Source organism: Theropithecus gelada, chromosome 14 (genome assembly GCF_003255815.1).
Source record: "Theropithecus gelada isolate Dixy chromosome 14, Tgel_1.0, whole genome shotgun sequence".
Taxonomy (NCBI): Eukaryota; Metazoa; Chordata; class Mammalia; order Primates; family Cercopithecidae; genus Theropithecus; species Theropithecus gelada.
Genome location: NC_037682.1, coordinates 65,316,951 through 65,344,720, shown reverse-complemented (window position 1 = coordinate 65,344,720; position 27,770 = coordinate 65,316,951). Strand labels below are relative to the sequence as shown.

Genomic DNA, 27,770 nt, shown 5'->3' with positions numbered 1-27,770 from the left:
TAATATATTTTGTATCAGATAAAGAAGTGCCTAGCACAGTGGCCAGAACATAATACAGATTCAAAATTACATCCTTCCTCTTGCGCTCTTCTTTATTATCTTGAGAGAATAAAGATTTTTTTGGTCTTGTTTTGGTTTTGATCACCCTAGGGGGTCACATGCGGGGCAGTTTTGTTTTTAATTGTGAGCTTCAAACCGAAAATGTCTTCATTGCCTAAGTATTCTCCTACTCACAAAGAAGTAAGCCTCTTTGTCTTTTTGAGCCAGGGAGTTTGTCTTCCTCTAGCCTTTTGATGCTCTGCTATTTTTAGCTCCTAAAGGTAAAGTATTTTCAGAAATAGTCCCCTGATTTCTGTTGAAAGTAATTTCTAATTTCCATATTAATCAAAAAATAGCTTTATATTTCTTTAGTCTTAATCCTAGTACCAACAAGAAAAGAGGATTAGATTGTATTGACATCTGTAAAGCAATTAAAATGTACACATCAAAATCCCAGAATACCTGATCACTACTGCAGCCTTTAGGATACAAAGGAGAAAGGCTAACTTGTGTCCATTTATTCTCTTCACTCTTGACCTTCAAAAAATACCAATACAAAAGGGGCAGGTTTATTTCTAAGGACAAAGTGATAATTATTTGGTAGGTGTGGAAAAGGCATTGCTTTTGGGATTCCCTTCCCAATTTGACCACTGACTACCTGAATAATCTTTTTGTTGTTGTTGTTGAGACAAGAGTCTCGCTTAGTCGCCCAGGCTGGAGTGCAGTGGGCGTGCATCTCGGCTCACTGCAAGCTCCGCCTCCTGGGTTCACACCATTCTCCTGCCTCAGCCTCCCAAGTAGCTGGGACTAGCAGGCGCCCGCCGCCACGCCCGGCGAAGTTTTTGCATTTTTAGTAGAGACGGGGTTTCCCTGTGTTAGCCAGGATGGTCTCTATCTCCTGACCTCGTGATCCGCCCATCTCGGCCTCCCGAAGTGCTGGGATTACAGGCGTGAGCCACAGCGCCCAGCTGACTTGCTGAATAATCTTAACCAGGAAGTTACTTCACCTCTCAACCTCTATTTGATTAGCTATAAAATGGGAGAAATCAAATTAGGATTGACCTGAGGCTCAAATGAAAAGCAAGTGTGAAAATATCTTTTGTATGAGCAATGAGTGAAATATACATGGTATGTCTCAATGACAGTCATGTGTCAGAAGACTGTAGAGATCCTGAGCTCAAGCGATCCTCCCACTTCAGCCTCCCAGAGTGCTGAGATTACAGGTGTGAGCCACCATGCCTGATCAGACTTAATGTATTAACAGTTATAAAACTCCTGGACTCAGGCAACGCTTGAGACCCTGTAATTAATAAATAAATAAAGAAGTAAGTAAGGTAAGAAGATAAGGAAGGAAGGTAAGAAAAGAAGTAAGAAAGGAAGGAAAGAGAGGGAGGGAGGACCAAATAAAGCTCCCCGTAATGCTGCCATTATATAATATCTGCCAAGTTCAAGTGAATTAAAAATAATTCCACTTGGAAACATTGAAGGAACATCCTATAATTGCCCCTAAAGTGAAAGGTATCTGAAATGACAAAATAGGAGTGTGATTACCTGTGGCTGCACAATTTCTCACATGAAGCTGAATACAGATTTTGGCTATGAGACTGGATCACTTGGCTTCCCAGATTAGACCCCTGACTTTCTTCCTGAGAGGTAGCACGCCTCCAGATTGCTAATTAATTGACAAGTTAGCTACCTCAGTTCTAAAATCAGAAAATGATTGGGGGGTAAAGAGGTGAATTTTCTTTGGAATTGGAAAGGATTCAGGGAAAGGCATATTAACAAAGATACATTATTAAAGCTCCAATATTTACAAATCCCAAAGAAGCTTTTAGGGATTTAGGGGTTTAATCTTTGACTTTTAAAACCAGCTTTTCATTGTCAGACAAAATACTAGTGAGCATCTAACAACTGCAGGAAGCAGTGAGACAGGCACTTATACACTGTTAGAACAAGTACAAATTGATGGTCTTTCTAGAAAACAGTATGGCAAAGTATATGAAGGCTCTTAGCATGTCACGTCTCTTCATCTCCGCTATTTCTCTTGTCTGAGTCCCAACATCTATTGCTAGGAGCTTGTAGTAGGCTCTCAGCTGATTGCTATGCTTCTCTACCCCATTATAGTCTGTTTTCAACACATCAATCAGAGTGACCCTTTTCAAACATAAGTCAAAGCATGTCATTCTTCTGCTGAAAACCATGAGGTCTTTTCATTTCACTCAGAATAGAAGTCTAAGTCCTCATAGTGGCCTGTAAAGTCCTACATGAACTGGCCAGCCCTTTACCTCTCTGACTTCCTCTACTACTACTGCCCCGTCATTTGTTCCATTCCAGCCACACTGGCCTTTTTGCTATTCCTCCAACATTGTCCCATATGCTGTCCACTTTAGGGCCTTTGCACTGACTGTTTTGTCTGAAACACTCTTCCTTCAGCTATCTGCTTAACACTATCATTTCCTTCAAGCGTTTGCAAAAATAATACCTTCTCAATGTGTCTTACTCTGATTATTCTGTTTAATATTGCAGTGCCCTTACCCTCGACACTTTGGCACTTCTGATTCCCTTTACTTTCCATAGCACTGAAGACTTTATGTTTAATATTTATCCAAGGGTGCCTTCTCCCACCCTCTTAAAATATAAACTCCACAAGGAAAGGGATCTTTGTTTTGTTCACTGACAAAAGCCCCTAAACCAGTGTCTGGCACCAAGTAGATACTCAAATTGTTGGATGGATGAACTTTAAAGATAGGCCTACCCGGCTGGGCGCGATAGCTCACACCTGTAATCCTAGCACTTCAGGAGGCCAAGGCAGGTGGATCATGAGATCGAGAGATCAAGACCATCCTGGCCAACATGGTGAAACCCCATCTCTACTAAAAATACAAAAATTAGCCGGGCATGGTGGCACACACCTGTAGTCCCAACTACTCGGGAAGCTGAGGCAGGAGAATCGCTTGAACCCAAGAGGCAGAGGTTGCAGTGAGCTGATACAACGCCACTGCACTCCAGCCTGGCGACAGAGTGAAACTCCATCTCAAAAAAAAAAAAAGGCCTATCCTTTAACCTAGAGATTTGACTTCTAGAATTCATTCCTAAAGAAATAATCAGTCAGAGATTTACTTAGGTTATTTTAGTTTGTTAGCTATTATAAAAGTGAAATTTTCTTTCTTTTTTTTTTTGAGACAGGGTCTCACTCTGTCATCCGGGCTGGAGTGCAGTGGCGCAATCTCGGCTCACTGCAACCTCCGCCTCCCAGGTTCAAGCAACTCTCCTGTCTCAGCCTCCCAAGTAGCTGGAATTACAGGCATGCGCCACCACGCCTGCCTAATTTTTGTATTTTTAGTAGAGATGGGGTTTCACCATGTTGGCCAGGCTGGTCTCGAACTCCTGACCTCAAGTGATCCGCCCGCCTAGGCCTCCCAAAGGGCTGGGATTACAGGCGTGAGCCACTGTGCCTGGCCCAAAAGTGAAATTTTCAAACAACTAAAACAGGTAATGGTTAAATGATATATCTACATATGGAATATCATAAAGATATTAAAATAAGCCTTTCGAAGAATATGTGATTACATGAGTAATTGTTTATAATGTTAAAGTGAAAAAGAATATATAACGGTGTATACCCCTACCTCATATCATATATAAAAATTAACTCAAATGGATTGGTGATCTCAATGTAAGCCAAAACTATAAAGCCGTTAGAAGAAAACGTAAGGGTCAATCTTCATGACCTTGGATTTGGCAGTGGATTCTTAGATAGGACACCAAAAGCATAATCAACAAAAGAAAAAAATAGGTAAATTGGACTTAAATCAAAATTGAATTTTTTTTTGCATCAAAGGCAATATCAAGAAAGTAAAAGGACAACCCACAGAATGGGAGAAAATATTTGTAAGTAATACATCTGATAATGGTTTAATATTCAGCATGTATAGAGAACTTCTGCAGTATAACAGCAAAAAGACAAACCACCCAGTGAACAAATGGGAAAATGCCCTGTAATCCCAGCACTTTAGGAAGCCAAGGCAGGAAAATCACTTGAGGCCAGGAGTTTGAGACCAGCATGAGCAATATAATGAGACCCAGTCTCTAAAAAACACAAAAACAAAACAAAGCAAAAAAAAAAAAAAAAGGCAGGGCATGTTGGCACGCACCTGTAGGCCCAGCAGGAGGCTGAAGCAGGAGGATTGCTTGAGCCCAGGAGTTTGAAGCTACAGTGAGCTATGATCCTGCCATTATATTCCATCCTGGGTAATAGAACAAGACCCTGTCTCTAAAAAATAAACAAATAATTGTATTTTTAAAATTTATTATTATTATTATTTTTTTTTTTTTTTTTGAGATGGAGTCTCACTCTGTCACCAGGCTGGAGTGCAGTGGTGCCATCTCGGCTCACTGCAGCCCAGCCTCTTTAGTAGCTGGGACTACAGGCGTGTGCCACCACACCCAGCTAATTTTTGTTATTTTTTTAGTAGAGACAGGGTTTCCACCTTGTTTGTCAGGCTGGTCTCAATCTCTTGACGTCGTGATCTGCCCGCCTCGGCCTCCTAAAGTGCTGGGATTACAGGCGTGAGCCACCACGCCCAGCCAAATAATTGTATTTTTAAATGGGAAAATGATTTGGATAGACATTTCTCCAGAGAGGATATAAAGATAGCCAATAAGTACACGAAAATATGCTCAACATCATTAGTCGTTAGGGAAATGCAAATCAAAACCACACGGAGATCCCACTTCACACTTTAACTATAGAATGGCTATCACAATAATAATAGAAAAGAACAAGGGTTGTTGAGGATGTAGAGAAATTTGAACTCTCATGCATTGCTGGTGGAAATGTAAAATAGTACAGACATTGTGAAAAACAGTTTGGTGATTCCTTAAAAAGCTAAACATAGAATTACTGTATGACCCAACAATTCTACTACTTGGTATGTATCCCAAAGATTTGAAAACAGGTACTCAGACAGATGCTTACATGTCATTGTTTATTGTACCATTATTCACAATAGCCAAAAGGTGGAAACAACCTAGGCGTCCCTCAACAGATGAATGCATAAAGAAAATCTGGCATATACACATAGTGGAATATTATTCAGCCATAAAGAAGAAGAAAGTTATGGTACATGCTACAACATGAATGAACTTTAAGCACATTATGCTAAGTGAAAGAAACCAGACACAAAAGGACAAATAGTGTATGATTCCACTTACATAAAATAGGCAAATTCAGAGAGACAGAAAGTAGATTAGAGGTTACCAGGCTGAGTATTGGGGGATGTATTGTTAATGGTTACAGAGTTTCTGTTTGGGATGATGAAAATGTCTTGGAAACAAATAGTGATGATAGTTGCATAACATTGTAAATGTCATTAATGTCACTGAATTATATATTTAAAAATGGTTAAAATTGTAAATTTTATATTACACGTATTTTACCATGATAAAAAAATTTCAAAAAAATCTCCCAAACCGAATATAGTATACTGTGGTGAGCTGGAGCTGGTCTGTGTAAGCTCTTGAGAGCTGATTGTGGGCACCTCTTCCAAGCTACTCATTCAGTGATGTTGGTAGCATCAAATTGGTCATGGTGGAAGCATTTATGCCATGGCAGTTGGCAAATGCTGCAAAGCAGCTCCCATTTCCAACCCCTTCGAGCCTGTTGTTAAATATTTACCAGCACACCACTGAATATATGTGTATAAAAATGTGTAGAAAGCCATCTGGAAAGATAGATGTCAAACTGTTAATGATGTTACCTCTGGGGAGGAGAGTAGTATTGTGGCAGGAATGTGAAAGTAAACTTGAACATAAAAACTATAAACTTCTATGTTACTTCCATTGTTTGTTGTTTTCTTTTTGGGGGGGGGGGCGGGGGAGATGGAGTCTTGCTCTGTCGCCTAGGCTACAGTGCAGTGGTGTGATCTCGGCTCACTGCAGCCTCCGCCTCCCGAGTTCAACTGACTTTCCTGCCTCGGTCCCCATAGCAGCTGGGACCGTAGGCGCCCACCACCACGCCTGGCTAATTTTTGTATTTTTAGTAGAGATGGGGTTTCACCATCTTGGCCAGGCTGATCTCGAACTCCTGACCTCGTGATCCACCTGCCTCAGCGTCCCAAAGTGCTGGGATTACAGGCGTGAGCCACTGTGCCTGGCCACTTCCTTTTTTTTATTTTTTTATTTTTATGGTGAGCATATAGACATATTTCTTGTATCGCTTTTAAAAAATAGACCAAAAAGTCTGCATATATTGGGATTTTGGTATTGGTAACTTTTCTCTTGAGAGGCTGAAAACTGGTCACATATGCTATCTGAAATAGCCCATGGAGAGACTGAAAGCCAAGCCTAGGACTTGGATTCTATTTCCTCAAAAATCTGCTTTGTTTGTTTGTTTGTTTTTTGCCTAACTAAATAAGCGTTTTCTTATCTCTCTGTAGGTTACCCCACAGCCTATCCAGCAGCTGCCCCTGCCTACAATCCCAGCCTGTACCCCACCAATAGTCCCAGTTATGCTCCAGGTAAAGAGAAAATGGGGACCTAGCAGTGGCAAATGGGGTAGGAAGGGGGATTCTATTTGGAAAAACAAAACCACTTGCTGGCCTTTTCCTGTTCTTAATTGCTCCGGTCCCAGCCTGTCCAGGCTTGATTTTCCTGGGAGTCCCCTCTGGGAACTGGGACAATCAGCCTCAGGGTGGGGGCGGGAATAGAATCTCCTCCACTCTGTCTGGGACTTAAGGTTGACTCATCTCTCCCACGCTGGAATATCTGACACCTGCATCCTCCTCATAGAACCTTTTCTGCTCTCCCAAGCAATGTCCAAATTCATTCTCTGCTGAGTTTTCCCTGAGGCTGCCACTGGGACACACATACACCTTGGGACACACACACACACACCTACACACCTTGGGGCACACACACATGCTCTTGCCACCAGAGGGTAAAGAGCTGTTTTTCAAGCTGAGATAAGCTACTTGTTTTTCAAAAGTAATAAAGGCCCAACACTTGGATTGAGGTTGAAATGGGTTTGAAAATGTTGAAAAGGTTTTTTCTATTTTGGGCTCGGAGCATTGCAGCAGTCTTAGTTCTGATCTTAACCCTCATGCTCAGTTGGTGCTCTAATACTCAAGAGCAGGAGAAAGAGTATGGGCTCTGTGGTTAGAAAGTCCTGGGTTTGAATCCTGATTACCCAACTCACTAGTTCTAAGGCCTTGGGCAAGTCACCTCACCACTCTTAAGATTCAGATGTGACTGTCTGCCTCAGGGTTGTGGATGGTTTTATGTAAGTTCCATTTACTCAACAAGTATTTGTTGAATGTCTTCCATACTGGGATAGAAAAATTAAAAGATGCCATCTTTGCCTGCCTGAAGTAGCTCCCATTTGGGAATCTGGCATATAAACTCATTGCAGTACTAATCTGCTAAGTATTATAAAAAGGAATACATATAAGGGAAGGAGGAGGGAAAACAGTCTGCCTGGGAGTGAAAGTGTAGGGGAGGCTTCAGAGAATGGAGAACAATAGAGATTTGATGGAGAAGTAGAAGCTGTTCTTTAAGCACACAAGGAATAATGGGCATTCCAGGCAGAGTAGAGCATGGGCAGAGGCTTAGAGATGTGAGAACATGACACTGTGAGGAACGTAGAAGTAGGGGAGTGGTTAAACTGTGAGCAGCTAGATGAATCTGAACTATAGATATACAAGGGCTGGATTTGGAGAGGCCTTGAATCTCCTGATAATACGCACCCCCCCGCCCGCCAACCCATGCCATTTTCTTGTTTAGCACTTACCATTATAGAATTAGAAAGCTTCAAAAGACCTTAGAGATCCTCCAGTTCAACCTCTTCTCTTGACAAAGGAGAAACAAAAAGCAGTGTTTTGTCCCAAGTTACCCAGTGAGTCAGCATTCGCATAAGGACTAGAATCTTTGGCAGATCTCCTGACTCTCGTCCTATGCTTTTCTCTGCCAATCTAGTGTTTATTCTACTGTCATTCTCTTTCTTGGGGCTTACTTAAAGGAGGAAAGAATACAGGTTGTCTGAAGACCTAGATTTGAGTCCTCACTCTGTCATTTCCTAGATTCGCAACCTTAAAGTCACCTGACCTATTTGAACCTCATTTCCTCCATCTCTAAGTAGGAATCATATCATAATTATGCACACATACCATGAAGTTATCAGACAGCCCCTCTTTTTGGGACAAACAAGAACTATTTTATGTAAATAGGTGATGGTATCCCCTAAGGTGCTTACATAGATGTGTCATTTCACAGACATTTTGACCCACCCTGTTATGCCCAAGACACTTTGGAAGACCTTGTAGAGGATTCAAACTTGAGGAAGCTGTAATCACTGCCTTTGGAAAGCTTTTGAAGGGAGCAGTGACACATGGGCTAAAGTTCTATAATGGTATCTCAGCATTGGTTTTATATTTACCTTTAGTCAATATGACATATAATATTTTCTCCAAGATCTATGATAGAAGACAAAAATAATAAAAGCTACAGAAATTCTCTCTGATAATCAAATTTGGTAAGTTCTATCTTAACTACAATGGCTTCGAGGATCATGTATATCATATATAAATAAATGATTTAAATTTAAGTGCTATGAGATCTGTGAACTGACTTTGTAAACTGTCTAGACTAAAACAAAATGAGTTGTTGCAGAAGGTCAAGTAAGATCAAGAATGAAGAAGATTCATTGTCTTTCTAGTCAGGAGGCCATCAGTGACCTCATTGGAAGCATTGTCAGTGAGGTGGTGAGGCTAGAAACCAGAGTGCAGTGAATCAGGAGTCAAGAAGTAGATTTAGCATATATAGCCTATTCTTACTAGAAGCTTAGCTACCAGGAAAGGAAAAACAAAAGGACACTGACTAGAAGTGAATGTAGGGTTGAAGGAAGGTTTTCTCGGATATGAGTGTGGGGTACTGATAGGAAGGTGCAAGTGGAGAGGACAAGTCAGAGACACAGGAGAGGTGGTGCCAGTCAGAGCCAGGCCTCCACAGAGGCTGCTGTAGGGGTGGGAAATCTGGAGCTCAGTTCTCTTCTTTGGTTTGGGAAGTTGAGTAGCGGGTGGAGACAGGGTGCCACACGCAGGAGGGCAACTAAAGGAAAGACTAAAGGAAACATGACAGGTAGATATGCTTAGAATAAATTGCCCAGTGGAAAGTGGAGAGTTCTCATCTAATGACCTTGATTTGCTTAGACAGAGGGGAGTAGGGATCAAGGGAGGGTTCTTAACCAGGGAGGTCAGGATGTGAGAGCCTCACAGGAAGGAGTAGGACTGGAAACTACCAAAAGATAACAGAGTAGGGTCACACTGGGGGCCTATCTGAGTGGTGGAGGCTGCGAATTTGTCCAGGCTCTCATGCCCAGCACTGGGCTACTTTCTCATAATGTTCAGCACTTCTAATGATAGATTGTGGGATTGTTTTAGAATCAGTTTGCCAATAAGTGGAAAGACATGGAATAAATAGCTACTGTTTGTTGAATGTTTTCTATATGTCAAGAACTATTTGAAGTTCTTTATCTATATTAGCTTGTTGCATACTGCAATAAACTTTTGAGGTTGGTACCCTTATTATCCCCATTTTCCAAATGGGAAAACTAAAGCTTAGAGAATTTACATAACTAGCCCAAAGATCGAAGCCCCGCACCTTGCCATTGTGCCACATGAGCTCTTAACTGCTACACTGTAGTTGTGTCAGTGGGCCAGAGAGAAATTAAGGCATTAGACTGGCTAAAGAGGGAAAGGAGTGCAGATAGGAGGAGGCTGAAACTGTAGGGAAAAAAAGAGAGATTGAGATTGAGTGCATCCTGGCATGTGTATTCAGCTTTAATTTTAAAACAAGCAAAAAGTAAGCCCTCATCTAACTTGATTTTCCCCAATTTTGTTTTTAAAAGTCAACATATTTCTACTAAAGTCACCCAGACTGTTTTCTCAAAAACGCACAAAATCCACAAGAGAGGGTAATGCTGGAATACTGTATTTAAAGACCCCAAACTCAGAGTTGAAAGACCTAGGTTGTAGCAGTAGCTTTGCTTCTGATTTTGGTGTGACCTTGGGAAGATCCCTTTCCCTTTGAGTTACTTACACACACGCGCGCGTGCGCGCGCACACACACACACACACACACACACACAGCATATTTTGGAATGCTGGCCTCTGGATTCACAGTGCAGGTTTCCTGACTGTGGGGGATTTCCTACCATGGAGAAGCTGGCTCAAGGTCAGAGAGGACGGTGTAGGTTACTCTCACCTTCCTGCCAGAGCCAGCCATTTGTGATGCAGAGAGGTGCCTTCAGAAGGAACCAGGCTCGAGGCGGAGCTTGCAGTGAGCCGAGATCGCGCCACTGCACTCCAGCCTGGGTGACACAGCGCGAGACTCCATCTCAAAAAAAAAAAAAAAAAAAAGAAGGAACCAGGCTCTTAGGTTTAAATTTCTTTCAGCTGCTTTAAGGAGACCAAGAAGTTGCTTGAGAGAAAGCTATTTTTAGCAGCTCTGAGTACCCTAAGATGTCATCTGTCCAGGATGCAGGGAAACATTTCACTCTTTTCATTGGTTCTGAAAGCAATGTGGGTATTTGGAGCTTTTTCCCAAGCTCTTAATGATTTCAGGGATCTTATTTAAGAACTCTTTGGCCCCATAAGAGGTAGGAGCCAATCAAGACTTGGCTTTTAGAATCTAGGGACCTATTAATGGTAACCTGGCTTGAAAATAAATGAAGGGATGGATAAACAGATTAACGATAATACAGATGAAAATAAAATAACCTCCTCATGAGAATCTGTTGACAAAAACATTTTCCCCTATTGTCTCATTTGATTTCATAGCATCCCTATAAAGTAGAAATACACTATTCCCATTTTACATGCAACAGACTTGGAGAAGAGTAGGGAAAAGGAATTTGTGCTTTCTGAACAGCTGCCCTGTTCCAAGCCCTGCACAAGTCATGTTACAAACGTTCATTTTTACCTTAGTCTTGTAAGTTAGGGCTTCCTGCCTCCAACTTTGTTCAGACAGGTTAAATAAGTTGCCCAAAGTTATACAGCTAAAAACCAGTAGATTTGGGAGGGCAAGGCAGGAGGATCCCTTGAGGCCAAAGGTCAAGACCAGCCTGGGCAACATGATAAGACCCTGTCTCTACAAAAAATTAAATTAAAAAAAATAGGCAGGCTTGGTGGCACGCACCTGTAGTTCCAGTTACTTAGCAGGCTGAGACAGAAGGATCACTTGAGCCCAGGAGCTGGAGGCTGCACTGAGCTATCATTGCACCACTGCGTTCCAGCCTGGGCAACAAAGTGAGACACCGTCTCCAAAAAAAGCAGTATAGCTGGGATTCAAACCCAACTTGTCTGACCCCACAACCTGTGCTCCTTCTATAGCACCACAGTGACCCACAGGCTTCAGGGATGGAGTGCCTCTGCATTGGTCGTATCTCAGAGGTTTTACAGATAGCTCTTTAGAGGCCAAAGATGGTGATGTTGTCTCTGAACCTTCACTTCCTCTAACACAAAGTCTCTGTCATATGTGAAATCCCTCTGCAGTTCCTGGGATAACTGAAATGTATTATAAGAGACAAGCAAAAAGCAGGAACTTGGGCTTGTTCACATCCAGGCAGCTCTGGGTCAGCTGCCTGGAAGACACTATGGCATCCAGGGGCTCTCTGCATTGAATGGACTTTCCCAGATGACAAGTCTGTCACCCTCTCTAGGGTAAAAGTGCTTCACATCTTTATTTACTGTTTTTGTGAAGCTGGGGAGAAACTGCTATTGCAAAACAAAGTCTGTTTATGTAACTGCAATGTATACAACTTTGCACAAATTCTTAGTGGTGATTTCAACTAACATTTCTATCCAACAGAGTTTCAGTTCCTGCATTCAGCTTATGGTAGGAAAGCTATTTTTCCTCATCTGTATTACAGCCTATGAATGTGTTAATCTTGTAACAATGGTAGATCCCCTCTCCTTTCCTCCCCAAATCCCATCCCCTAGGCTTGGGCTCCCCCCAGGTGGCTCAGCAGCAGTTCCTAAAGCATGCAGGAACATGTCTGATGGTGCCAAAATCATGGGTTGGAGACACACATGAACCGTCCCTAGGGCAGCAGCAAAGGATCATGGCATTAAAAGGTGTCTTGTCACCCTAACCTGGCTGCTGAATTCAAACAAATGAACAAAAATTCCAGGACCTGTACACAGCTCCTCAGTTGGCTTTGTGGCAGCCTCTGTGAAGGAGTACCTGGATTATGCCTATTAGAACCCAAAAAACTAGTTTGCCCCAGGATCAGATTTTCCATCTCCATCGGCAGTCTGACATGTTTGAAGACCTGGTTGACTTGAGATACAATCTGTTCCCTTAGCCCAGAACTTGAGCTCTGGGCTCATTTTCCTAGAAGATGCTGAGAGGTGGAGGGGGGTGGGTGGGGCAAGCGTGCTAATAAATGAGGAACCAGAACTGGGTTCTCTGGACAGTGTGGACTCCAGGCCCAAGGCACCACGGGAACTTCTGGGCACCTGTGAGGGTCCCAGCAGTATAACTTGACTAGGTCCTTTTTGTCATAGACAGGAAGGGACCATGGGAGGGACTTGCAACTTTTACCACCCTCACCTGGGCTGTTCAGGAAAATGTTTTTGTAAAATCTCTGCACCCTTTCTCAACTTTTAACCTTGAATTATTTGGATGCTGGAAATTGAATTTGTGTATCGCGCATCTGTCAGGAGATGAGCTGTGAAATTTCTCCTTGCCACTGCTGTGGGCTGTGTGATCTTGGGCAATTTACTAATGTCTCCAGGCCATAGATAAATTGTTTAATTTCACATGATCTCTGAGGTCCCTTTAAATGCTAATACATTGTCCTCTTATAATTTTATTACTTCAATTTTGTTAGTCGCAGACCTGTTTCTCATATAGTCATTTTTTGTTTGCCTCAGGATATGTGAACCTGGACAGAAGGGTGCATAAAATAAGTTAGAGAAGTTCTCATTCTTCCCCTTCCAGTTATAGCATCTGAAATAGATCTGCGTAAAGAATATGGATGGAGCTCTTCACTTTATAAAATTCTGTGCCAGGCCCTAAGATGGCCCTTTGAAAATATGAAGACTAGTAAGACAAGGGGCTTGTTCTCAAGGAGCTCACAGTTTAGTGGAGAGAAGACATGCTATTAAGCACAGGTGCTTCCAAGAATCACAGGGATTGGGATAGTCAGTTTATAGGGATGCATGAGAGAGCTGTGTTTAAGGGGTGGAGAGAAGGAAAGGCTTCATAGTAGGTGTGAGTCTTCAGCTCATGATTGATGGATTAATTAATGTTGCCAGATGGAGTTTGGGGAGAGACATGCCAGAAGAGGTAGCAGTGTGGACAAAAACATGGAGATGTGAAGCTCCTTGGCATATTCTGGGAATGATAAGCAGTTTCTGTGGCTGTAGTATGGGCAGGAGATTGACAACAGTGAGAGAGTCTAGAGAGGTCATTGGGACAAGATGATCATGGTGGGGCATTGAGTGCTACACAGGAGTTCAAACTTTAGCTTAGAGTCAGTGGAGAACTATGGAATGTTTTCAAGAAAGGGGGTTTTATGATTAGGTTTAGGTCTTAGTATATCGCTCTGAATGCAGCTTGAAAATTGGAGGGAGCAGATTTAACATGAGGAAGCAGTTGCAGTAGTTGAGATGAGAGAGATGATGAGAGCTTCAGTTAGAGCTGTAGCCTATAACTTTGGAGATGGAAGAGGGGATGGATACCAGAACTAGAAATTAGAAGACTAGGTGACACTTTATTTTTGACCCTCACATCAGTACTATGAAGCAATCAAGGAGTGATGATTATTGCCATTTTATGAGACAATAAAACTGAAGCTTAGAAAGGTTAAGTGACTTGCCCAAGATCCCACAGCTATTAAGTGGCAGAGCCCAGGCTACAACTCAGATTTCCTGACTCAGTGCATTGTTCAGGATGATGGTCCCTTGCTGCCTCGTCTCCTTGTAAATGTGCTTAACAGATTGTTCAACTGTCAGAGGGCGTGAGGGCCCCGTATCCAGGAAAGTGAACAACCCAGCACCTGGATGTGGGCAGCATGCTGTGACTGGGCCCATGGCCCTTCACTGCCAAGGGTTCTCTCTCTCTCTCTCTCATTTAATTGAGGGATAACACATAGACAGCAAAGTATATAAAGTACACTAATCTTAAGTGTACAGCTTAATAATGTCTTTACATATGTATATGCCTATATTTAACTACCTCAGTTCAAAATACAAAACATCTCTAGGAAGTGGTACTTTTCAGGCACGCAAAGGCAGGCATGCCGTTCTGAGCAGCCTCCTCTGTGACCATGCCTCTAAAAGCTTCAGTTGGAATTGTCTTCATCCCACAACTGAGCTCTGAATTGTTCCCACCAATAGAACAGGTGACTTTAGAATTATATACAGAGGGGCTGGATCACATGGTATGACTAACTAATGGGGAGGTCAAGTTGACAGCTAGTATTTGTTTTTTCATGTGTTTTCACATTTATCTAGTTATTTAAATTATAAGGATTCAAACATACAGAGACGTACAGAAAATACTAATTCATTTTCTTTAAAATGAAACCAGAAGAAAATAAAGAAAAATATTTTTATTCAGAAAAATATATAGTATAGTTCACGTCATCAGTTGGAAAAGACATAGTAACCAAAGGCACGGTCGCACTTGCTTCTTTCCTGGTTAACCTGGAACATTATTTTACTATGTATCATGCTGTCTTGTTCACTCCCTGGTTGGCGTGTGGCGTGTTGCATCCCCAGCTAGACCATAAGTACCTTGTGTGCGGTGACTGTGACCCAGGTGTGTTCCCTCCCACCCGCGGCGCTCCCCTCAGTGCTGAGTGCAGTGTAGGCCTCAGTCACTCTTTGGATAAAAGAGTGATTTACTCTTTTGTAAAGAGTAAGTTAAGTTAGACTTACTAACTTTAATGGTCACACAGTCCTTCAGGCTAATGTCAGACTTTTGGCTTATGATGAAAATTATGGTAAAGTATATACCACTTGGAGGAAAAAATTTGAATGGAATAGAACCTCCAAATTCTCTAAATTCTTACAGCTAAATTCAGGCCTCCTGCCCCCTGATGGTGTTCCTGTGGGGTCTTAAGGGCATGGGCTTGCTTTATCTGACTTTTCAGAGCTACATGTTTTACTTTTTAGAGAGTTGTTTTGGGTGGCCACTGCTTTCCAGCCACATGTGTTGCAGAGTCTAAATTTGGAGACATGTTTATAAGATTTGTTAACACTAATTGGATTCTTTACCCCTTTCCTGTTTCCCACCCCCCAAAGAAAAGAAACGCAAAATGATTGTTTAAAACGGACTATCCTCCTCCTGCATTGTCTGCAGAGCCATGTCTTGATGTCCAGGAAAGGCCCTGGGCTCTACATGGAGTTCTGCTGAGTCTCCATTTCTCTTAACAGAATTATCCTTTTAGTGTGACTTTCCTGCCCATGATTTCCTTCTCATTTCTCAGCATCTGCTGTATATATTGCAGGCCATTAATACAAACACAGAGTCAGCCTACAATAGCCATAATTCTAGTCTTGGTTCAACAAAAACAGCACAGTCCTTGACCTTCTCTGGCCCCAGTACTTCTGGGATAGAAGGAACCAGAGGTATTACCTGTAACCTGAATGGGCAGAGAGGGTTACGGGATCTCTCTAGAGGTAGAATGTCCTTGTCCTGGTGGAATTAGAGAGTGTATAGGCATACTTTATTCTCATAACACCCTGTCTTAACCTCTTATTTAAATGTTTTACGTATTGCCAATGTAGCCCCCACCTTCTGCTAATATACTATGTAACACCCCGTATCCATGACCCCCCCAAGACTTTGAGTGGAAAAGATGTTGCTAAAATTATTCTTTTTACCATAAACAGATATTTGAGTCAAGAATGTTTCCCCTCTAGTGTTTGAAATTATAACAAGGAAAATGTCTGAAAAGTTAGGCAAGTCCCACTTCAGAACTCTGTTTCTTTTCTCCTTCCCTCTCAGGACACCACGAAGGTAAGTTATTTGAGTCACTCCCCACTTCTAAAACCTATCATCCTTCAGATGTCTCGAGCTGAGCTTTGAGTCAGCCTGGGAAGTCTCTGCACATCTTAAACTGGGCCTCATCTATATTTCATACCTACCCCAAATTTCATATGTGCTTTCTTAATGGCCCAAAGGACCACCTCTAATTCATGAGGAGATATCCCACATGGGGCACCCAGTAACACGTGAGTAGGAGATATTCAGGGGTATGCAAGAAGTATGTCTGGCCTCAGCTGGGTGTACAGGAGAAGGAGTTATTAGCAAGGAGTACCCACTAGCTAACTAGGTTCAGTGCAGCACAGTGCCCAGTGCCTTTTAAGCTACCATGGCCACAGCTCAGTCCCTTCAGAAGGGATGGTAGTCCAACAAGGTTCATGTAATGTGGTCATTATTTGTGGGCCTGTCTTTGAAAGCAGCTTATAAATATACCTCCAGATGGTATTTCAGACAACCAAGAGTGCTCAACTGATCTGGTGAACACACAAAGGCTCCCACGTTGCTACACATTAATGGGAAAGTGACTGAGGAATATATCAGAGCCTTAGGCCACAGTGTCAGGTAGTAGGAGATGGCATTCATGGGCATCTTTGTGGTTTTAGTAGTAGGTAGAAAATCCTGACTCTTTTAGTATAAATTCAGATTTCCTTGATTTCAATCATTTGGAAACATACTTCAGCATTCCTCCTAACCCACTTAACCATCTCAGAAAGGCTGAACCATCCTGTGTGTCTGAACAAGCCCCTTGGGTTGTATGTTTCTGTCCAGCACAAGACCCTTGCTTTGTGTCTGTGATTGGTGGTGGCCACTTCTTATTTCTGCCTAATGCCATTCTTGTGTCTTCCCTTAAGCAACTCTGCTGATGAAACAGGCCTGGCCACAGAACTCGTCTTCCTGTGGCACTGAAGGCACCTTCCACCTCCCAGTGGACACCGGGACCGAGAACCGAACTTACCAAGCATCCTCTGCGGCTTTCAGTAAATACAGCCTGTCTCCTTTTCTTGTTCCCCTTGGTTGGGACTGATTTGTTTCTTAGGAAGAAAGGAAAGGGAGCTTTTAAAAATGACATTTATGAGATAAATACTGTTTTAAGAGGTTCTTTTACCCAGGCAAAAAATTGGCCCTCCTTATTCAAGAAAGGTCATCCTCTTTGATCATGCACTCAGCTTTGGGGAGACACAAAGCACTGAGGGAGGGAGAAGGAAATACTCACCTAGCCAACAAGTTGACTGGGGAAGGACTATTACTGCTTTTTAGGGGGAAAAGACAGAGAGCACATTTTGAAGGTCTGTGGGTCTTTGGACAGAGAGGGCTCCCCCTCTAGCACAGGGCTTCTTAGTCTCAGCACTATTAACATCTAGACCAAATCATTCTTTGTTATGGGGGCGCTGTCCTGTGCATTATAGGATGTTTAACAGCATCCCTGGCCTCTACCCTACATGCCAGTAGGAAAGCCTCATTATGACAACCAAAAATGTTTCTAAACATTGTTAAATGTCCCTTACAGGGCAAAATTGCCCTCTGTATGAGAAACACTGCCCTAGTGGAAGCTGCACTGTGGGACCAAGATGTGTATGAGGAGTCTTCAGGGAGGCCAGAAACCAGCTAGCCAGTCAGACTCGTCATATTCATCCTGAGGCTCAGTAGGGTAACTGATGTTGTCACCTTCACATCTAATTTTTAACACAAAGTGGTTCCACCGGGGAAATGAGGACGAATGTTTAAAAATTACTGAGTGGCATTTTGACTCCATATAAGGAAGAACTTTGTGTCTTGTCGGAGCTGTTCAATAGAGGAATGACTGACTTTGGATGTGGTGAGAACTTATCTCTTAAGTTGTAAGGGCTGGACAAGCCCTCACAGGGATATTCCAGACAAGGCCTGATAGTGTGTGTTTCCACAAATTATTAATCTACTAAGTAAGTAGACTAGAAGAATTCATTGTATTTTTTTCTTTTCTTTTCTTTAAAACATCTGTGTTAGTCTGTTCTTGTGTTATTATAAAGAAATACCTGAGGCTGGGTAATTCATAAAGAAAAGAGGTTTAATTGGCTTCCAGTTCCGCAGACTGTGCAAGCATGGTACCAACCTCTGCTTAGCTTCTGGTGAGGGCCTCAGGAAGCTTACAGTCATGGCGGAGGGTAAAAGAGGAAGCCAGCATATTATATGGTGAGAGAGAGAGCAAGGGGCTGGGAAGGTGCCACACTCTATAAATAATCAGAGCTCACTCATCAACAAGGGGATGGTGCTAAGCCATCATGAGGGATCCACCCCTATGATCCAATACCTCCCAGCAGGCCCCATTTCCAACACTGGAGGTTACATTTCAGCATGACATTTGGAGGAAACAAACATCTAAACCACATCAACATCCAATGTCATTTTCTCCTGAGTTTTCATTGCCCCTAGATGTCAACGTCAGTTTATGTTTATACAACATAACTCACCTTTTGTAAAATGTACTTTCATAATCACCCTCTAATTTAATCTACACTACACTCCTACTAAGTTATTTAGGTGGATTTTCATCCTAGTTTGAAAGACGAGGCTCAGAAAGGTAATAGGTCCAACGCCACCCAGGTAGTAAGCAGCACAGCCAGAAAAAGATATCACCCAGGTTAAGATTCTATTACTGACTTTTTTTCATGAGATTGATTTGACTCTTTAAGAGAGGTATGTCAGGCCGGGCGTGGTGGCTTACACCTGTAATACCAGCACTTTGGGAGGCCGAGGCGGGCGGATCACGAGGTCAGGAGATCGAGACCATCCTGGCCAACATGGTGAAACCCCGTCTGTACTAAAAATACAAAAAATTAGTCGGGCATGGTGGCAGGCGCCTGGAGTCCCAGCTACTCAGGAGGCTGAGGCAGGAGGATGGCATGAACCAGGGAGACAGAGCTTGCAGTGAGCCGAGATCGTGCCACTGCAAGATCCAGCCTGGGCAACAGAGCGAGACTCCATCTCAAAAAAAAAAAAAAAAGAGTATGTCAGCCATAAGGAGTTTCTCCAGATACCTCAGGTAGAATGAATGAACATACGTAAGATTACATATATATATATATATATATTTATATATACTGTAGTGTAGTGTAGCAGAAAGCAACCTGGAGTGGAAGCCCAAAGCTTTGAATCCTAGACTGGGTTCTGTGTAACCTTGGATAATTGATGTCCATGCATTGGACCTTGATTTTTCAAACTGCAAAATGAGGGAACTGAACTAAATCATCTCGAAGGTTCTTTCTTGCAATCAGACTCCTTATCTCTCAGCAAGATGATGTGTACTGAGTGTCTTCCACCCCAACAGGGACCTCCTCTCTAGCTGCCCTTAACAGTAGCTGGCCAGCAAACCATCTCCAAAAATGGAGTACTCATTCCCTTCAGAGGCAACCCTTTCCACAGTTGGAAAGTCTGAGTAACAGAAGGCCTTGCCTTCTACTACGTTGAAATCTTTCCGAATTCCCATCAAGTGTCCAGCAGCCACATCCCACTGTTCCCTCCCAGACAGGCTATCACAGTCCCTGAAAAAGACCAAAATATACCCACCCCCACCTTTTTTTTGAGACAAGGTCTTGCTCTGTCACTCAGGCTGGAGTCCAGTGTCACAATCACGTCACACTGCAGTCTCAAGCTCCTAGGCTCAAGCAATCCTCCCACCACAACCTCCCATGTAGCTGGGACCACAGGCATGCAACACCATGCCCAGCTAATTTTTTAATTTCTTGTAGAGATGGGGTTTTGCCACATTGCCTAGGCTGGTCTCAAACTCCTGGGCTCAAGCTGTCTGCCCACCAGCTACCATGCCTGTCTTACCTCTCTTTTAAGCAAGTAATGTATAAACCTGTGCCATTTTTTAATGCAGTTGGGGTTGACTGGCCCTCCCATACTCAAAAAGATTCCTGCCAGCATTCAGATTTTGTGGCTTCTAGTACCACAGAAAATTCAGGGCACTTTGACAAATTCAGTTCAATTTCACTGACACTTGGCAAGCCTGTTTGTAATTAGGTTTCCTGCTTATTCATCACTGTCTTACTTGGCTACCAACAAGGAGTCTTAGGGGTCAAAGCAAGATTCAGACATAGAACTCTATTTTGTCCAGACATATAAATCTGATGATCAATAAACCGATTAGTCTAAAAGGCATCCGTAGTGTGAGGATCAATGCCTTTGAAGGTGGTAGGGCTTCTACAACTGAAAAAGATTTATGACAGCAAGAAAGGATTGCAGAAAGGGTTGAAAAGGTTTTATCTTGTTAATGTACATACTCTTTTTATTATCCCAGTTGATGGATTCTAAAATTATGGTTAGGAACCTAAGAGAAATAATAGGACATCATAAACAAAGCCTCTTTTATAAGGCAGAGCTGGGACTTCTAGTGATTGAATTCCTTTTTTCTTTCATGATATTGCCTTTAGTGAAATGGGGACAACAAAGGCCAGTATATTAAATGCCCAAGATTGGACTACAGAGACTTTAACTCAGCAAGAGCTCTACCTAGGGCATGGTGAGCCCTGAACTTTGGGCCCAGCTCTGTACTGATATGCTGTACAATTTGGGGAAAATCCATCCTTCTGGGCTCCAGATTCTTTCTCGGAAAGGGAGAAGGTTGAATATAAACCTCTAATGTCCTTCAGGCACAACATTCCAAAGTCTTAATTCTGTGACCTTTAGACTTAGAATTCCTTTCAGGATAGCCAGGCCTCCAGTGAGTGAATTGAGTCTAAGTTCATTTGGGCAAAATCTGTGAGCCTTTTTTGCAGCAAGCCCAAGCTTCTTTTACTTAGATGCACGAAGTAATAAATCCTGATTTTTGTGTTACCCAAGCTCAGGCTATAGCTCCAGGGGAATTTTTAGTGTTCCTCAACAGTATTGACAGGACCACCAGTAAATTATGGAAAGTCCTCTGCAATGATTTCCTCATGAAAGTCTTCTGAAATACTCTGTGACTTAGAATGTCAGCACTAGAAATGTTCTCTGATACTGTGTAATCCAAATGAGGATATTCCCTGAGAGAGGAATTGACCTGACTTACTGACAGAACCTAGGATGAGGGCCCCCAAGCAGTTTCTGCAGCCTCCTGAAGATCCTCCTGACAAACAGTAACCTTGAGAACCACTGTGGTTAGAGGAAGTAGCTCTGAGTCTTAGATCTCCACAAGCAGCTCTCTCTTTCAGCAACTACTCATTATCTCACCTGTGAAATGTTTATGTTGGTCTTAATGATCTCTGAGTCTTCTAGCTCTGCAGTTCTGCTTCTCCCATCTCAGACTGTCTGGACAAACAAGCAAGGCCTTCTGCAGCATCATCTCTTTGACTGCCAAGGGTGTTTTGGCTACTGATTTGTATTCTGAGTATGTGTGTGTCTCATTTCATAACATAAAGAAAGGGAAACATTCTCAGACAAGGTTATTCTTAGATGTGGGAACCAAATTCTGCTGCAGTCTCTTGGAGCTTTTTGATTTTCCTCAGAGGGATGGTCTCACCACTTTGTAATATGGCTGTCCTTGTGGCATAGAGTGGGTAATCCAGCTTCCCCAGGGAAGAGAAAAATTCCAGAGCACATTCTCCAGGAGCATAAAGGAAAGTCATCAGCATCGTTGGCCTGTTAACTTTAAAGAATCATAAAATCATAGCATTTTAAGCCATAACATTTTAGAATCTTAGAATCCTGGAGTCTGTGTTTCAAGCTGGGACAGACCATAGTAGTCATAGTTTAGCTTTAGTCTCTCAGATCAGGCTCTGCCTCCATACCCTTAGGACAGAAGCTTACTGTCTTTCTATAAAGTGAGAAAGAAAATAATAATAACTGATCTTTATAAAGTGCTTCTAATATGTCAGGTACTGTTCTAAGTGCTTTTTACTTAACAATTAATGCATTTATCACAGGAGCCCTATGAAGTAGGTACCATTACTGTTCCCATATCATACACAAGGAGACTGATGTATCCTACAGCTATTAAGTTGCAGAGCTGGGGGTTTGGACCCAGGCAGTCAGTCTGTCTCCAGACTGCTCATAACCACGGCTCTGTGCTACAGAGCTTTCAGAAACAGGTGTCTTCTGATTCAGCGGTGTCCTACCTCGCCTGCATAGAAAATGGATGCTTTCAGCTCTGCTAGGATTCTCTACACCTTGATATATTCCTTTAAATCAGGGGTCAGCAAACATTCCTGTAAAGGCTTTTCAAAGGCCATATGCTCTCTATCAGTAACTACCATTGTAGCAGGAAAGTAGCCTTAGTCAATATGTAAATGAGTGGATGTGGGTGTGTTACAGTAAAACTTTGTTTACCAAAACTAGCTTCAATTACAAAAAACATGGCTGAAATTTAATTGTTGTAAATGTTTATAGTATGAATAAAAGATTCTGTGGTAAAATTAATTTGGAAAACACAGTCTTGTACATATTCCCATCTTAGAGATTCACAGTTCACCCCCCCACCTTCTTTAAGAGACAGGGTCCTGCAGTCACCCAGGCTGAAGTACAGTGGTGTGATCATGGTTCACAACAGCCTTAGACTCCTGGGCTCAAGCCATCCTCATGCCTCAGCCTCCCAAGTAGCTGGGCACTGTACCAGCCACCATGCCTGGCTACGTTTTTTTCTTTTTTTTTTAGAGATGTAGTCTGTCTATGTTACCCAGGCTGGCGTTGAACTCCTGGTCTCAAGTGCTTCTCCCGCCTTGGCCTCCCAAAGTGACGGGATTATAGGTGACAGCCATCACATCCAGCCCACCCTATTGTTTTAAAAACTTCTCAGGGTCATGGAATAAAAACAAAATCATAATTGTTTAATCTCTGTTTTACATTGTGACTTCACAAACATATGGGACTACAGAACTCTTTTCTTTCCTTTTCTTTGGCAAAAACAACTATTAAGATCCCTTGGAATCTATAGTCTGTTGTCCGCATTTGGGAAATGTCTATCTCTGGTTTATCTATCAACCCCTTTGTTTATAGATAAGTAAATTGTGTCTCCGTACACATCAGATGGTTCCTTCTAGACATCTGCAAAGCTGGACTCCCTGTCTCCCTCACAGAATCTGCTTCTCCTCCTATGACCACATTTCATGATTAGCTCCATAATCTAGAAACTTTGAGGAATCTGCTCTAGATTTCTCACTCAGCTCATAGTCCCACTTCCAGTTAGTTTCTACTTCTCTTTAACATGCTTCCCTCTCTTTAATATGTCCTTTCCACTCTGTCGTCATTGCTACTTACTTCCCAAGCATATTTGACCACAAAACTATGGAAAAAAAAACTATGGATCTGCAGGTGAAAAAATAAATGTCATGAATCCAGGGAATAGTCTGACTTTTGTGGCAGCTCTGCAGCAGCTCTCCTATCCTCCTGGGTCATCAGGGGCAGGGAGGTGCCAAGCCAAAGAGGTGTGATGTGGACTGAGAGAGATTTGTGACCATGTGGTAGTTTGCTTTTACTTGGGGTTAAGGTAGAAGAGACCCAGGATCTTTAGAACCATGGAATTTTTGTTTAGGAAGAAATCTTCATTCTTAGCCACCTGATTTTACAAAATAAGAAACTAAGGCCCAAAGACTTGACAGTTGTCACCAAAAATTAGGGAGAAAGCCAGGACTGAAGACTAGATATCTTCTCTTCCAATAAAGCACTCCCTCCACTCTGCCCCAAGCCCTTATTGTATAATAGAAACAGCACCTCGGAGCTGAAAGGGTCCTTGGTGAGCATCTTACAGGTGAAAGAGCTGAAGCCCAGAGAGGTTCAGTGAGGTCTGCTAGACCTACCCAAGATGGAACCACAGGAAATAAGTCACCTCAGCACCTCCCCAGCAGGGCTTCAAAGCTGGGGTCCCCTGGCACTGCCCCTTCAACTTAGAAGAGTTTAGAGTTTTTAGGAGAAGTTATTAAAAACACTTGCCTTTTCTGAGCCCAGGATCCCCTGTGTAAAATGCAAGGATTAGGGTCACTTGACGATCACTTGGGTTCCATAGAATGATTCCATTTTGTGATTCTAAGACAGTCTTGTTCCTGAATGACTCATGTTTCTTTTTATTTTTTATTTATTTTTATTTATTTTTTGAGATGGAGGACTCATGTTTCAAGTTTTTTTCTGTGAACAAAGGGTCTGTCACTCTTTTCCGGAGGATTCAAAGGCAGCACAGTTTATTTACCTGGGCAATTGTGAGCTTCTTGGGGCCTGACTTCTCAGTCCCATTCTTAGCCCCAGCTTTTGTCCGTCCTGCTGAGGGACAGACATGGCCCACGTTCCAGGTTGATGTGAATCTTTGCGATCCCTGACTTCAGGTCTTTTCAGGCAGAGGTGGCCTTCCCCTAGAGCCCAGGAGAGAAGGAGAAGCCAACTTTGCAGAGCAGTTTTTCAGCATCGTAGAAGATGACAATCTCCGAATGGTGTTTTGTATGGTCAGCATCCCAGAAGATGAGGGTCTCCGGATGGTGTTTTGTATGGGGTTTTCACCTTCAAACTTGGTGGGGAGGCAGGGGAACATGATGGAGGGAAGTCCAAGAAGAGAGAGAGATAAGGAGAAAAAGAAATAGAGCAAAAGAGAGAAAGAAACAGTAGCAAAAGGATACCCTGGATGCTGTGTGAGAAGACAGAAAAGCAAGTAGATAGAGAGTAGCAATAAAGAGCAAGTGAGTTGAGGGCTTCCATCTCTGGGCACCTGCCCGTTTCACAAGGCAGCTCCAAATCCCAGGCTGTCGGAGCTAAAAGGGACCATCTGGTTCTAGCCTCTTATTTTATAGATGAGAGCCCTGAGACCCAGAGAAAGAAAAGATGCCCAGAATCATCCATGCAGCCCTGTGCACCAGGACTGAGGGAGTTGCCTCTGGGGCCAGGGCTTTCTGGGTGGAGCCCTGTTCTCTGTTCTCATCCATCTTTCCTGCCTGGATTCAGCCCATCTTTGACTGGGGAGTTGTGACTGGGACCTGCTGCCTTCTAGCAATGCTTTTCTGCCAACTAACTGGAAGTCTCTCTTATTGCCTTGGTACAGGATATACTGCGGGGACACCATACAAGGTCCCACCGACCCAGAGTAATACTGCTCCACCCCCCTACTCCCCATCACCCAACCCCTATCAGACGGCCATGTATCCAATCAGAAGTGCCTACCCCCAGCAGAATCTGTATGCCCAGGTAGGTACACGTCAAAGCCACTTCTTCTGCAGGTAGAGGAGCCTCCAGCCTGGGCGCAGTGTGGTGGGGTAGGGTGAGGAAGTGAGGGAAGGAGAGGATGGTTAGTGGCTCACCTAGCTGTCCTTGTTGCATCACGGAAGCGATATCCCTGCAGTCTGCTTACTGCCTCACTCCACCTCAGCCCCTAGAGCGGCGAGGCATGAAGTCATTTAGATTAACAGAGCCCAGAATGTCAGAGGACAAAGGCCCTCAGAGATTTTCTAGCTCAACTCCTTTGTTAAACAAGTGGGGAAACTGAGACCCAAAGAGGGGAATGACTTGTCCAGGGTTACACCATGAGCTATTGGTTGGTCAAGATGAGACCCCAATGTCTTAGTCTTTTCTCTCTAACCCCCACATCTACCCTTCCTCAGTCTGTGAGCTGAGTGGGGAGGATGAAAGTACACATGCTCTGCCACCAGAGCTCTGTGACCTTAGGCAAGTTACTCTCTCTTTCTGTGCCTGATGGGCCTTTCTGGGCTCCTTCAGCTAGAGGATGTATGCATTCCAGGATTGGTATGAGACAGGGGACCATATGGGGCTCTGGCACACCCATGACACATTCTTCTGGAGTGACAACTCTATAGGAAGTATAAGTGGTGAGGAGAATACTTTTTTAGTTTAAAAAACAGCTATATTTTAGAGTAGAAGACAAAACTTAAAAACATAAGAGGCTTGAGATCAATTGATCTCATTTAAGAGAAACATTTGAAGATTTCTGAATTAAGATGATATCAGGGGCTCCTGTTTACTTCCCCTGGAAGTCAGTGGGCCAGTGGATTGTGGTAGCAGGAAGCAGCCATGTGATTCAGGCATTGGGAGTCACCTCGGACCACTGTCTTCATCCTTGCCTTTTTACCTAAAGGGAAATAGCTAATAAGAGACATCCTGGGAAATGCTATCCATGTATGCCTTTTTTTTTTTTTTTTTTTTTGAGATGGAGTCTTGCTCTGTTACCCAGGCTGGAGTGCAGTGGTGTGATCTCAGCTCACTGCAGCTTCCGCCTCCCGGGTTCAAGCCATTCTCCTGCCTCAGCCTCCCAGGTAGCTGGGACCACAGGCATGCGCCACCATGCCTGGCTCATTTTTTTGTATTTTTAGTAGAGATGGGGTTTCACCGTGCTGATCAGGCTGGTCTCGAACTCCTGACCTCAAGTGATCTGCCTGCCTTGGCCTCCAAAGTACTGGGATTACAGACATGAGCCACCGTGCCCGGCCGCCATTTTTTTTTTCAACATGTACTTTTTTTACAATGTGCACTTGTACCAGTATGATACTACTACTAACTATCCTTCCGTGTATGTGTTCTGGAGTTTACCAACGCTGTTCACATGCTTGGTAACTGATTGACTGTTATTCCTAACTTTAAATTTTAGGTAGTTTATAAAAGTTCATTGCAGTAAGTTAAAACATTTTAAAATGCTAAAACCAAGGTTAAGGGGGTAGAGCTCTTATCCCGTTAGATCATCAGAGCAGCCTTAGGAGCAAGGCAGGACAGAATTAGGGCCTTATTTTTCAGACCAGAAGCTGAGCCCAGCACTGCACTGACCACAGTCACAAAGTAAGACAAGCAGAACCCCAGCTGGGGTCCGGACCTTGTGTCCTTCAGCCAGTGCTGCTCTCTCCATATCCCACCTACCTCTCCAAATGCCTGTGTGACCTCAGCCTCTTTCCCCCAGGGAGCCTACTACACACAGCCGGTGTATGCTGCCCAGCCTCATGTCATCCACCACACCACGGTCGTCCAGCCCAACAGCATCCCCTCTGCTATCTACCCGGCACCTGTTGCCGCCCCCAGGACCAACGGCGTGGCCATGGGCATGGTGGCAGGCACCACCATGGCAATGTCAGCAGGTGAGGGCAGCTTCTGCATCAGTGTCCATCCCTTTCCTCTATGAACTCAAAACGGAGTGGAGAACACAGTCATAGAATCGACTGCAGCGTAGCACAAGAGATCCTGCGCCAGGGGGCTTGGGAACCCAGAGGAAGGAGCCTCTAAATCTGTCTGTGGGGATGAGGAAGATTTCACCAAAAAGGGCATATTGAGCTAGGCCTTAAAGGGTGAACACAGGCTAACTAGAGAAGTGAAAGAGGGAAGGGCGGTGCAGAAGGAACATGAATATGGCATGTTCACAGAATGGAGGAATGGAGCCATGGCCCTTAGGAAATAGGGGCTTGGAGTTGGAAGGTGGCTGGATCACTGGCAAGGATAAGATGGTGGAAAGTCTTGAACACCTTGTGGTACCTCTGTTGTGCACAAAGGGGGTCAAGCAGGGCAAGGATGCAGTTAGGTTTAAACATTCTCTGGCTGCAGAGTGGAGACAGGATTAGAAGGGGTGATTCAGAAGCAAGTAGCTCAGTAAGGAGGTTGTCAGTGTACTTTAGGGGAGAGAGATGATGCTAGCACTCCAATAACAGCAGGGGCACCAAAAAAGAGGACACAGGGGGCAATGCTCTTTATTAGGCAGGAGCTTAAGAACCTGTGCAATAATTATAATAATTATGAGGGATGAGACAAGCAGA

At 43.3% G+C, this 27,770-nt stretch overlaps 1 protein-coding gene across 3 annotated transcripts in view; it reads left to right on the top strand.

Moving 5' to 3' along the window:
* FAM168A (family with sequence similarity 168 member A) overlaps positions 1-27,770 on the top strand; it is a 199,672-nt gene that overhangs the window by 163,520 nt on the left and 8,382 nt on the right. Inside the window, exons 3-7 of one of the 3 annotated variants that reach the window (XM_025357164.1) lie at positions 6,477-6,557; positions 11,902-11,928; positions 16,941-17,066; positions 25,067-25,209; positions 26,927-27,101. In XM_025357164.1, coding sequence (XP_025212949.1) covers positions 6,477-6,557; positions 11,902-11,928; positions 16,941-17,066; positions 25,067-25,209; positions 26,927-27,101 — 552 coding nt within the window. The remainder of the gene's footprint in view (positions 1-6,476; positions 6,558-11,901; positions 11,929-16,940; positions 17,067-25,066; positions 25,210-26,926; positions 27,102-27,770) is intronic. The other 2 variants (XM_025357165.1, XM_025357166.1) reach the window with 2 other exon arrangements.